This window comes from Hipposideros armiger, unplaced genomic scaffold (assembly GCF_001890085.2).
Source record: "Hipposideros armiger isolate ML-2016 unplaced genomic scaffold, ASM189008v1 scaffold_525, whole genome shotgun sequence".
NCBI lineage: Eukaryota > Metazoa > Chordata > Mammalia > Chiroptera > Hipposideridae > Hipposideros > Hipposideros armiger.
In genome coordinates this window covers 40,434-54,053 of record NW_017731875.1, presented here as the reverse complement: position 1 = coordinate 54,053, position 13,620 = coordinate 40,434, and the positions used below count along the sequence as shown (strand labels likewise).

Genomic DNA, 13,620 nt, shown 5'->3' with positions numbered 1-13,620 from the left:
AAAGCGTCGATGCCTGTATCCTGGCAACGGCCGAGCGTAGGGGCGGGACTGCCGTCGGCCATCCGAGCCAGAAGTACCGCCTCTTCCCCAAGTCCCGCCCCTTCATGCTATAAACCCCGCCTCTCAGAAGCACCCCGGCGTGTCACAGGGGAAGACCTCTTAGCAGGCGGGGACCCGCGGGGCAGGGGCCCGCGGGGCGGGGGCGGATCCTGAAGAGGAAAGGTCGAACCAGAGGGCAGAAGGCGGGACGGACTTTTTAAGAGCCCGGGAAAGACCGGAGGACTGGGGCTTAGGAGAGTGATGGGACTGAAACGGACAAGCAGGGAAGGGACGGGGCCACGGGCCCTGGAAGGTGCTTAGAGTGGAAGAGTAGGCGTGGAAGGGGCGGAGCTAGCACGAAAGGGTAGGTCTGAGGGGTGGAGTCAGTGTGGGGGCGGGGCCTGTGGAAAAGCTGAGCCGTAGAGAGGGCTGACTGCTAGCAATCTAGGTCGTTTTTGCTCCATCTGTGCCCATGGCTTGGATAGTACCTGGACGATGACCGCTCTTCTCGGCTCCTCAACACCTGCTGCCCCGTGATCCTTTGGGCACTATCTTATTCAGGCACTCAGAAATACGGAATAAGCGCCTACATGTCAGGTGGGATTCCAGATCAATTAGAACGGGCCTCTACCCTCCAGGACTCAGTCCTTTAACCAGACATTTGCAACATAGTGTAATAAGTGCCATGGAGAAACAGCATTTAGCATGATTTGTATGTATAGAGGATGAGAGAAAAGAAAGGCGCCGGGTCTTAGGGAAGGCTTCCAGGCGGAGATGATGTCTGAGCAGTCTTGTGACACAAGCAAGAGTAAGATAAACTAAGATAGAGCTATGGACATTTCAGATAAGGTCTGTAGTTTATAGTTGAAAGTATTGTATCAATGTTAATTTCCTGGTTTTGATCATTGTACTCTGGTTATATAAAATGATAACAGGGTAATATGGGTAAGAAGTTTACAAGAACTTTCTGTACTGTTTTTGTAACTTTTTGGTAAGCCTAAAATTAGTTCAAAATAAAAAGTATTTAAAAAGAAAAAGAAATGCAAGTTTCAGCTCAAAAGATCAGCACATACCAAGGCAAGGGAGAATGGACAACATGCCGGGGGTGCTCTAGGAATTAGAATCAGTACAGCCTGTCCGTAGCCTAGAGAACATGCAGAGGAAACACTTTGAGATGAGGCTGAAGACACGGACAGAGGTCAAGTACTAGAGAGCACTGCCTGGAAACGGGCAGAGTGGGGCTCTTGATGTGAGTGCTAGTTACATAAGCATGTTCACTTTGTGAAATTCATCAAACCATATACTTAGGAAACATGTACTTTTCTGTATGTATGTTTGTTCTGGTTATGCTTTTAACAAACCATCCCAAAGTTAGTGGTATAAAACAATGGCCATTTTATTATGCTGGGAATTCAAACAAGACACAGCAGGAATGGTATATCTGTTTCATGATACCTGGCGCCTCATCTAGGAAGCTTAAACACCTGGAGGTGACTCGAGGCCTGTGACTGTAAAAATTTATATGTCAGATACCTGGACTGGGGCAACTCAAAGTCTGACCTCATCTGGACTGTCAAACAGAGTACAGATATATGCCTGCTCCATATGGCTTGGACTTCTCACAATATGGCAACTTATTGAGTTTCCAAGAGGGGTCATCCTGAGAGGGAGCTTCCAGACAACAAGCATTCCTAAAGAGCCAGAAGGGAGCTGCATGGCCTTTTCTGATCGAGCCTCAGAAGTCACACATATCACTCCTGCTATACTCTTTTGGTTGAAACAGTCACAAGGAAGGAGTATCAAAGAATTTGTGACTGTTTTTAAAAACTGCCACAATATCCTACAATAATAATAATGTTAAGTAATAATAATAAATACTGGTACTAAGAATTTTGGCTGAATGTCGAAAGATAGGGATTATAAGAAAAAGAGCAGATGGGAGAAGATAATGAGCTCAGTTAAAGACCCATGGGCAGAAAGTGACTGTGGGATATATCCAGGCAGGGACATCCAGTGAGCAATTAGTGGTATAGAGAGATCTGCAGCTCAGAGAGAGTTCTTGGAAGTCATTAGATGGGAGAGGATACCCTGTGGGTGACTGAGATTGGCCAAAGAGAGTCGGGGGGGATGGAATGAGGGAAGGCCTAGGACAGAGTCCTAAAAACCACCAACACAGAGGGATGGGCAGAGAGGCTTATGGAAGAGACTAAGAAGAAATAAACAGAAAACCAAGAGTTTAGGGTGTCACAGAAGCCATGGGAAAAGTGGATTTCAAAAAAAAAACTAAAATAAAATGTTCCTTCCAAGAAACTCTCCAAAACCACAAATCTGACCATATCACTTAACTGTGCAGAACACTTCACAGGTTCTCCATTGCCTTTAGGTGAAGTCCTAGCTTTATAACATGGCTGACAAAGCAGCCTGAACTAGCCTCTCTCCACCATTCAGCTTCATCTCTCACCACCAGCCCCTTAGGTTCTCTACAAAAACCAGTTAATGTTCACCCAGTAACCCATGCGTTTTGAAATCTATGCCTTTGCACACTCTATGCATTTTGCCTTTAGTGCTCTCCACCCTCCTATCTCTACACCTGGCTAAATCCTATGCATCCTACAGAACCCAGGCTCAGTTGGAACCCTTCCTATGTATTGTAATAGCCCTCTGTGTACCCACCTAATAGAGTACCCATCAGACTAGTGTGACATTACCTACCTACCCAGCTATTTCCCCTACCAGATTGTTTCTGGAGGGCAAGGAGTGCCTTTCATTCATCTTTTATCCCCAATACTTAGTACAATATTGGCCTGACACAGAGCAGGTGTTCTGATTGTGACTTGTTGATTGAGAAAGATGATACTAGTGAAAGAGACATCAAGTTAAGGGAGAAATTTTAGGTTTGGGGTTTGTTTTGGTATGGGAGTGATTTCAGCCTGTTCACAGAAAGGGAAACTTGAAAGAGGTTAAGGATCCAGAAAACATGTGGAATAGCTGCTGGGATCAGGTACTACAGGTAACAAGAAGGAAATGGGGCAAAAACACCACAGAATGGCCCCCATCACACTCCTCCAGCAGGAATGAAGTAAGATGGGTGTGGTTGTAAGATAGGGTGCAGATAATGAAAACAAAGCTCACGTCTATGGGACAGGTATTGTTTGTCCCTGGAGACTAGTTCAGCACCTGACACAAATGAGCCATTCAGTAAACAGTTATTAAATGAATAAATAATGAGGCCCAAGCAGGGAACTTGCACAAAGTAAAACAGGATGAATGTCTGAGCCTACACTGTCACCCAGGTCTCCTGAATAGAGGACCCCTGTATAGTTCAGCTTCGGGTTGGTGGGGGAGAGAAAAGGCGCAGCCTTACTTCTGAGGTATGCACCCCCACCATCTCCAGGGACTTCATTAGAGATGTTTAGCTAGGCAGGTGTAAACCCAAGCCCTGGGAGACAGGGCAGGGCGCTGGAGCCACACTGCCTCCGCCCCTTCAGTAGTGCTGGCCCTGGCTGTGTTGCTAAGAGCTTCAGAAGCCGAAGACAGAGGAGTCTCAGCTGGAGACCCAGAGCAGCCTCCTCCAGGCGTTCAGTCACTAGCCCCCGCCTCCTGAAGCTGCCTACAGGCAGAAGCCCGGGATATCTCACACCTAGGCACCAGTCCACAGAACCATGAGCCAGGACAGCAAAGTGAAGACGACAGAGTCCAGCCTCCCTACCCCATCCAAGGCCAGGTGAGAGATCCTGGTCTCCTGTATCAGATCTGTCTGCCTCACTGGATGGAGCCTGATTTCTCGGTGCCTCCACTCACAACCTCAACATTTAATGATGAATAAATGAAAAATGACTTCCCCTCTTGCCCACAGGAAGTCACTGCCTGTCCTGGACCCATCTGGGGATTACTACTACTGGTGGCTGAACACAATGGTCTTCCCGGTGATGTATAACCTCATCATCATCGTGTGCAGGTTTGGCCGGGCGCTAAGGGAAGGAAGGGCCTTAGCAGTGAAAAGAACTCACGAGTGAGGCACAGAAGAGGGGCGGGGCCTCGAGGATGAGCGGGACCTAAATGAGAGCCCAAGGCTGAGTGCTAAGGGAGGCCGCCTCACACACAGAGGGTGCCCTCAAGCCAATCCCTTATGTCCCCGCCACGCAGAGCCTGCTTTCCTGATTTGCAGCATGGTTACCTGGTGGCCTGGTTAGTGCTGGACTACACGAGTGATCTGCTGTACCTACTGGACATCGTGGTGCACTTCCACACGGGTCAGTGAGTCCCAGTACTGTCCCTTTGTTCCCAGTTCCTTTTCTAAAGAGAGTCTCTTAGTAACAAGAAAGTGACCCCTCCCTAATAGCAGTCTTACATGCTTCTATGCTTGACCATATTCCTTATGCTCACTCCAGAAACCCTGGAGCAGGATTATTACCCCCACACATACCCCCCCACACCCCGCCCCCATGACTGTCTCCCTGTCCTCCCTTGAACTGCCCACCCTCACCCTTGTTGCTGGAGCAGGCAGGTACCCTGAATTAGCCCCATACCTGACCCCATCCCACGACTGACCCACCTGTCCTCCCCTCCCTCTTTCAGGATTCTTGGAACAGGGCATCCTGGTGGTGGACAAGGGTAGGATATCGAGTCGCTACGTTCGCACCTGGAGCTTCCTCTTGGACCTGGCTTCGCTGGCGCCCACGGACCTGGCCTACATGCGGCTGGGCCCGCACACACCCATGCTGAGGCTGAACCGCTTTCTGCGTGCGCCCCGCCTCTTTGAGGCCTTTGATCGCACAGAAACCCGCACAGCTTACCCAAATGCCTTTCGCATCACCAAGCTGATGCTCTACATTTTTGTGGTCATCCACTGGAACAGCTGCCTCTACTTTGCCCTGTCCCAGTACCTGGGCTTCGGGCGTGACGCCTGGGTGTACCCAGACCCCGCTCTGCCTGGCTTTGAGCGCCTTAGGCGCCAGTATCTCTACAGCTTTTACTTCTCCACGCTGATCCTGACCACCGTAGGCGATACCCCACTGCCAGCGCGGGAGGAGGAGTACCTCTTCATGGTGGGCGACTTCCTGCTGGCTGTCATGGGTTTCGCCACCATCATGGGTAGCATGAGCTCGGTCATCTACAACATGAACACTGCAGATGCGGCTTTCTACCCTGACCACGCGCTGGTGAAGAAGTACATGAAGCTGCAGCACGTCAACCGCCGGCTGGAGCGGCGAGTTATTGACTGGTGAGGATGCTGGGAATCCAGACCAGGACAGGGAGAGGTGCACTGGATAGAATCTGAGACAGATGTCTGGGTTCTTATTGCCTGTGGGCCAGAAAGGAAATCAGGAAGTGGCATTTAAGGGGGGGGGGGGAGGTCCACTGGGTGGGGCTTGGAAAGGATGTTGTCCACTAATTGGATCTGGACTTAAGGGAAAGAGTTGGGTGAGGGACTAATAGGGACAGAAACTTATCCACAAGGAAGGATAACCTGGAGACCAGGGGATGGGAACTGCCACTGCCTGGTAGGGCTCAGAAAGCCCTGGAAGGAGTAAGGGAGAAGAGCAATAGCCCCCAGGGGATGGCCAACAACAAGATGGCTGACTAGGGCATGGTAGTCCATACTGTGAGCTGAACAAAAGGAAGTGTCACCAACTAGAGCAGAGACCTCTAGAGAAGATGAGGCTTGGTGATTGAAGTGGATATCAGTGGGATGGTACAAGACATCATTGATTGGTGGGTAGGGTAGAACCTGACAGGAGGTAAACGGTGTCTTATTTATTGTCTGTTGGTGGATGCTTCCAGGCCCTGGGTGAGGGAGAAAAAGTAAAAAACATATCTGTGACCAGCAAAGGAGACTGTGGACTAAAGATATTCATCAGCCAACTGCCAACTGTTCTCGTGACCCCTGTGAAATCTCAGTGCGGTTGGGCTCCTGGCTGAGGCTGAGCTGAGCCCTGATGGGAGAAGTGGAGAGAGGCATGTAGGAGGCTGGTGAGGAACTGGTGCTGTCTTTGTCCCCAGGTACCAGCACCTGCAGATCAACAAGAAGATGACCAATGAGGTAGCCATCTTACAGCACCTGCCCGAGCGGTTGCGGGCAGAAGTTGCTGTGTCTGTACACCTGTCTACTCTGAGCCGGGTGCAGATCTTCCAGAACTGTGAGGCCAGTCTGCTGGAGGAGCTGGTGCTGAAGCTGCAACCTCAGACCTACTCACCAGGTGAATATGTCTGCCGCAAGGGGGACATTGGCCGAGAGATGTACATCATCCGCGAGGGTCAACTGGCCGTGGTGGCAGATGATGGCGTCACACAGTATGCTGTGCTTGGTGCAGGGCTCTACTTCGGGGAGATCAGCATCATCAACATCAAAGGTGGGCATCCCAACATTTGTTCTGGGGACAGGGCTGGGGGAGGGGCATGGGGATAGCAGAACCCAGTACTGAGACCGGATGGTACTTCAGGGCCTACGAGTAAGAACAGCAGCCCTTGCCTGAGTCACTAGAGGGCTCAGGAGAGAAGCAGATCATGGAGGGTCTGTTTCCTGAGAAAAAGCTGAGCCAAGGTCAATGAGCAGAGTGGGTCTTTGGAAGAGAGAATAGACCTGCTCTGTGAGTATCTACCCAAGGCACCAACAGTCCAGGGCAAAGTGGCAGAAATAGTAATAACATTTATTGCATGCTTATTACACGCCCTGTTCGAAGTGCCTCATACGTACCAACTCAAATTCTCACAGCAACTCTGTAAGGTGGGTACTATTATCTGCATGTTAAAGGTAAGGAAATTAGAGCATAGAGAGGTCTAGGAATTTGTCCAAGGCCAAACAGGTAATAAGTACACACACTTGGGGTCAGTGCAAGGAACAACCTGCTTACAGCAAGTGGAAAGGAAGAAATTCCCATTTACTGAACATCAACTCCAGTCAGAGCCTTAGCCCCTGTGCAATAGGAGTTGTTACGCCTAATCACAGGTAAAGACACTGAGGCCACAGGAGAGGGGACAGCCTGGAAAGAGGGTGAGCCCTTTGCCACTGACTGAAGCTAAATACACTCTCAAGCTGGGGAGCCTATTCTTCAGTTGTCCTCAAGGCCTCTTGTCTGTCCTCCAAGGCCCCCCTCAAGCGCCACATCCTCTATGCAGTTGGCTGCTGTCTACGTGACTTTGCATAAGACATTTCCCTTTTTTGGGCTTCAGTTTCCCCACCTCTCAATAGGGATGACATTAAGAACCCAAAAAGTTATTTGTGAGGATTAAATGAGCTATCTGGGTGAGGCGCCCAGAGCGGTGCCTGGCATATAGCATGTGTTGAACCAACGGTAACTCCCTTGCCCCTTCTAAGGTCCTTCTAGCTCTGAGACTTGACCAAATTCAGCCTAATCTACCTTCCCACCCACCCATCACTCACCAATGCTTTCCTAAAAATGCTGTGATACCATATAGCTGCACTGCTTAGAATATTTCAATAGTTTCCCACCGCCCTCAGCATAAGGTCTGAACTCCTTGCCATGGCTTAGGCGACCTGGTGTGACCTGGCTGTCCCCGCTCCTTTCTGCGGTCCTCACACCTTGCACTTCAGCCACCCTGGACTGCTTCCCGCTTTCTCTACCCACCTAACTCTTTCCTCCCTCCCTCCCTCTGCCTCGCTGCCCTGCCCCTCTCCCTCTTCTCCTGGTTACTTCCCACTCAGGCATCACTTCCTCCAGGCTTCCCTAAATTCTCTGCCTTACAGTTATGGGCTCTTTGCCTGTCTTCCCACAGTACCAAATGCATACGTCTATACTACACCAGCTATACTGATATGTAACTATCGATTAAATGTCTATCTCCTCTAGGGTGTGACTTCTTGGAGGCAGGTCACTGATACTCACCCAGCACAGGGCCTAATCCCCAGTACATTACTGAATGAAAGCATTACTGAGGCAGAAAGAGAGATACAGATGCACAGATATGGGGGTTTTGGTTCGGAGTGAAATGCCCCCTCACACCCACTCTGATTAACTACCCTTCTATCTGCTGCGCGTGTGCCACAGGGAACATGTCTGGGAACCGTCGCACAGCCAACATCAAGAGTCTAGGTTATTCGGACCTGTTTTGCCTGAGCAAGGAGGACCTGCGGGAAGTGCTGAGTGAGTATCCACAGGCCCAGGCTGTCATGGAGGAAAAGGGCCGTGAGATCCTGCTCAAAATGAACAAGTTGGACGTAAATGCTGAGGCAGCTGAGATCGCCCTACAGGAGGCCACGGAGTCCCGGTTGCAAGGCCTTGACCAGCAACTAGATGATCTCCAGACCAAGTTTGCTCGCCTCCTGGCTGAGCTGGAGTCCAGTGCACTCAAGATTGCTTATCGCATTGAACGGCTGGAGTGGCAGACTCGAGAGTGGCCAATGCCTGAGGAACCGGCCGAGGCCAATGATGAGGGCGGGTCTGGGGAGGGAACTTCCAAGGGTGGAGAGAACAGGGCTGGCCAAGAGGGAACCCCGGGCCCAGAGTGACCCCATCCCTAACCCTAGGCTCCCCCACCTGCAAGTGAATTGAGTTGTAGGAAAGTCTGCCTGCAGAAACTCTGCCACCCTATCTGCTAGGTTATAGAGATGAGAGTGAATTGGGTCTGCAGATGCCCACCTGGAGATGCAGAAGTATAGCACACGTTCATCCCCAACTCACCAGCACACACACACAGTTGCACATACACACACTGGCCCCAAGACTGCATTCCATATAACGTGCTCTGGAGTTCCTGTTCTCAGAGCACACATGCTTTCTCACATAGATGTGTCTTGTACCCATGTGATATGTACACACATTCAATCATGAACCTCATAAACACACACATACTAAGAGTCATACACCAATAAACACACAGGTGCCCTCCACGGGTGTGAACACATAAGAGCATACCCACAGCCCTCTTGTTCCAAAATATCCTTTTAATGCCCTCCCTCCCCCCCGATATGGGGACACAAGTGTACCATGCAAGTTGCACTACAATAAAGTATTTGTCTCCTCACTAAGCATTTATGGGGCTGGCGAAAAAAGGCTATTGGCTTTAACAGTGGGCCAGGGTGACTTCTCTCTGAATTCTGAGTCACAGCAATGACGGGCATGGTCTGTGTAAGAGCTTGTGCGTTGGATTCAAAGGGAGCTGAAGTATCTCATGAATTGAGAATCAGTACTGAACCAGGCAAGCAAGCTTATGCATCACACTGCTATAAGACTGCATGTGTTCATAGGTATGTGAACACACTCATACACGCTGACCGCTGCATCTCATAGCAGCATGTACACCCTCAACCTTGTGAGTTCTGCAAGGTTTGATTTAGCTTAGTGAGCCAGAGCAGATACCTCTGCTCCGTTTTCCTTCCTCCTGCCCAGCTCTGGAGCCTGCGCCCAGGGCTACCCTTTATTCAGGACCCATTCTAGAGGAAGAATAGTTACCAGAACCACTCACCTGGCCCTGTCCTGCCATGCCAGTTGTTTGAGCTGGCCTTGATGCTGATATTATCCAGCCTTCATTCTATATACAGTATGCCAAAATATAGGGTGGAGGATAGAGACTAGGTGGAGTGGAATATCATGGCTGGGGACAACTGGAGATGAGTGTTTTGGGGATTTCAACCTACTTGGAAGGGGGTCCGCAGGTTTGGGGCTGGGAAGGTGTTGAAGGGTCTGTGGGGAGGAGTCTGATGTCATCTCTGAATCAGAGTCACCCTAGCCACAACTTTAACTTCTCCAGGGCCCAGCCAGCCTTTGTGTGTGAGCTGTGCCATGTGGTATTTTTAAATGTACCCGGGATTTAATTATCAATTTAATGAAGTGATGACACAGAGAGGTGAATGGCATTGAAAGAAGAATTTATTACTTACAATCCCCAAGAGGGAGGGCACACTGTGCCATGCAGGACCACATGGGGAAGAACCAGAACTGGTTAGGAAGCAAAAAAAAAAAAAAAATGGAGGTGAAATCATGGGTAAAAAGCATTTATTACTATAATCATGGGATTTTTTTAGGTGGGGATGACTCCTACTTGACAGGAAGTGAAACGCAGATTTTGGAGCTTGTGGAGGGTTCATAACATGATTTCTAAGCACCCTTGAAAGCTGGATCACTGGGAGATGTTTGGCTCATAATTTCAAAATGCCAAATAATCAATTACAGAATATCAAGAATGATCATTACAGGTGGTACAAGAGACTGCAGAGTAGTCTTCAGTGCCGGGAGGGCAGGATGTGTGGGGAACATCTGCTGATGTGTGGCCGTGGACACAGTCCCCCAAAGCTGACCAAAGCTTTGGATATGGTGGGTACAGGTGACGTAGATGCACTCAGATATGAAGGACTTGGAACAACACTTTCACAAATAGCCACAGGAGCTGAGGCTGTGACTAAAGTCAAGGTGTCAGAAGAGACTATGAGGGACATTGCACATTAAACTACTTTAAACATGTGTTTATTTTGTGATATCTTCCTCACAAAATGTGAGCTCCATCAGGTTGGCACTGGGTCTGTCTTGTTCATCTATGGACCCTCAGGGCCAAAATTGTGCCTGGCACATGGGAAGTACCCAAATATGTATTTGGTAAGCAAAAAAGATGAGAGTCGAAGTAGATAGAAGCCTGATGTGGGAGGAAGATGTGTGTCAATTTCTCAAGAGATTTTCCTCCCATCTCTGCCCTCAAATCATGTTGAGCTAGGACGGGTAGGTGTTTTATGAAGGCCCTTTTGGTAGTACCTGATGGACTTAGAGCTGAGAATAAGCTTATCATTGACATACTACAATGTGAACACCTGTCCCAACTAAAACGAAGGCTTTCTTAGAACACATGGCCCTGCCCCATAGAATCCTGGTCTACAGCACAAAGAGAGCAATAACTGGCCATCTTCCCTATCCTGGATGCAGGAACAACATTCTGCCGTGGCAAGGAGAACGTCTTGCTTTGCTTCTGCTTTTCTTGGAGAAGATAAAATTCCTCGTGGTGGAGCCACTACACCAGGAGACACCTTGAATATCAGCAATTCCAAGCTGGGGTCCTCTAGTTGTGGAGTGATTTCCATCACTATGTGGGAGACAATGTTTTGACAATTTAAAACTAAGCTGGCTAGAGCTAGGTCAGGATGGGAAGAAGGGAATCCAAATTTTAAGTTCCTGGAATAGCCAAAAAAAAAATAACAATAATCTTGTAGTCCAAAGAATATTAGTTACTGTGTATAAGCACTTGGCTAAGTTCTTATGCGAGTATGTGTGGCAGAAAACTTTACTAAGACATTCATTTGGGTACATTTTATCCCTCATTCCATTATAAGAAAGTACGTAAAGGTTTGTATCCCATGGACTTAAAGCATTTTGAATTGCAGCATCAAACATAGAAATTTTCAGAAACTCTCTTCCCTAGCTCTTGCTTGTGAAAAAGCAGAACTCTTAACTTTTCACAAATAACTGTGCTCGATCATCTGTGAGGGCTTAGAGTTAAAGAAGCAGGAGCTCTGGACCCAAGGAAAGGGGACTCCCCAAGACTAAGAAAAGGATTCTTGAACACTATATTACTTTTCTTTTGCTGCTGTAATATATTAGCACAAATTTAGCAGTTTACAACATCACCCATTTATTATCTCTCAGTTCTGTGAGTCAAAAATCCCAAGGCACAGTATGGCTCAACTCGGTCCTCTGTTCAGGGACTCCCAAGGCCAAAATCAAGGTGTCAGCTGGGCTGAGCTCTCTTTGGAAGGTTCTGGCAAAGATTCTGCTTCCAAGATCATTCAGGTTGTTGGAAGAATTCAATTCCTTTTGGTTGTAGGACTGAGGTCTTTTATTTCTTTGACACATGGCCCCTTCATCTTCAAGACAACAAGGGGTGTTAAATGTTTCTCATTCTCCAAGTCTCTTACTTCTCCTTCTATTACAAGGCTGAGAAAGATCTCTGCTTTTTAGAGCTTATGTGATTAGGTCCACCCAGATAATCCAGGATAATCTCCTGATTTTAAGGTCAGCTGGTTATTAACTTTAATTACACCTGCAAAGTCCCTTTTGCCAAAATCATAGGAATAACATCAGAGGGCAAAGGTAATGGAAGCTAAAATTCTACCTATCACAGGGTTTCTGGGGGAGGAAAGCAGCCTGGACCCCACTTTCACAGGGGTCTCAGAATAGGGACCACTAATAATTGAGCCTTGGAAACTAAACTGGAAGGTCACTTAGCATGCACTGGCCTCAGAACAGCGTCCACTAGGGGGAGAGCCCGTTTAAATACGGTGCATACCAGCATAACCAGTATGGTCTGAAGGCCAGAACCCTCCCCACCTCCAAATATTCTGTCCAATATAAAATCCCCAGAGACTTTGCAAGCTACTAAGTTGGGGAGAAAAGAGAATGGAAAGAATGCCACAAAACACAAATGACAGAATTAAGGGACTGTCCAACTTTTAACACACTGTTATGGAATCATTCATAACTGTTATACATATATTATCTCATTTAGTTCTTAGAACAATACTAGGAAGCTTAAACTGTTATCATGCTCATTTTTCCAGGTCAGAAAACTGAAGCCCATAGAGCAACTAAAAGTATTAAATACGATTCATTGTAAAGCTATTTCATGCTAGGCCCTGGACTAAGGGTATTGTCTTAATTAATCCTTACAATAATATGAAAAAGAGACTATTATTACCCCCACGTTGAAATGAGGAAACTAAGGCTCTGGGAAATTAGATAACCTGCCCAATATCACAAGGATCCTAAGTCACATGGAGTGAAACCTAGGTTTGTCTTACTGTTTCTTTTAGAGAGATAAAAAGAGGAGACAACCTCAGTTTGAGACGAGGCCAGGCAATCTGCCTTCCTTTCTTGAGAATGACTGTTGCAGACAGTAACAGTGGTAACCAGGGAGAAGGAGCCCGTCGTGCAGAACAAAGATTGTGAATCATCAGCAAGTCTGCCCGATGCGCTGAAGTGTGATCTCAGGGCTGCAGCCAAAGACTAAGGGACCACCCACTGCTTTAGAGAAGAGCTGCCAATTCCAGCTGTCCTGTCTGCTTATATGCAGCTGTGGGAGGAGGGCAGGGGTTTTGGAGTCACTGTTGGATTCCTACAGGGGTGTCAAGAACTGTCCACCGGCCCTCCTGAGAGCCCGGCTGCTTCTGGCTTAGCTCTTCTCCCTCCGCACAGGACCTAGAGCCTCATCCACTTCCCTCCTTGGGTCACTAACCTCAGGACACCTCAGCTTGGCTAAGAACTGGGAATATGTATACTCCTTAGTGTCCCCAGTTAGCTACTTCCCCACAGAAGCTTCTGCTGCCCTTCCTTCTTCATCCTTTTTTTTTTTTCTCCCCCCCCCCTGAGGATTTGGCTCTGAGCCCTCAAAGACAGATGGAAATAAAGTATCAAGCTTGGAGGAAATCAGATTCACAGGGAGAGGAGCCATTCAACCACAGGAGGTATCTGGTGCAAACACTAGGAGCAGAAGGCAGGGTGGGTGGATTCTAGCTTGGGGCTGAAGCTAGGGTTTGGCTTGAGGCTTGGATCAGAGATGGACAGTTAAGCTTGGTCGGAATCATGGCCCAAGTCAGGGCGAGTATTAGGCTGGCCTTAAAGCACAATAGATGGGAAAGAG

The 13,620-nt window shown here is 48.3% G+C and overlaps 1 protein-coding gene across 2 annotated transcripts; it reads left to right on the top strand.

The window, feature by feature from the left end:
* The first annotated feature begins 451 nt into the window (after positions 1–451).
* Positions 452–9,003, top strand: CNGA4 (cyclic nucleotide gated channel subunit alpha 4). 2 transcript variants are annotated; one of them, XM_019668340.1, is made up of 6 exons: positions 452–636; positions 3,896–3,997; positions 4,186–4,292; positions 4,618–5,263; positions 6,043–6,392; positions 8,049–9,003. In XM_019668340.1, the coding sequence occupies exons 2-6, from the start codon at positions 3,954–3,956 to the stop codon at positions 8,507–8,509; spliced, it is 1,608 nt and encodes a 535-aa protein (XP_019523885.1). In that variant the 5' UTR covers positions 452–636; positions 3,896–3,953; the 3' UTR covers positions 8,510–9,003. The 2 variants fall into 2 exon arrangements, with proteins under 2 accessions (XP_019523885.1, XP_019523884.1); XM_019668339.1 differs by lacking the exon at positions 452–636 and adding an exon at positions 3,478–3,763.
* The last annotated feature ends 4,617 nt before the right edge of the window (positions 9,004–13,620 follow it).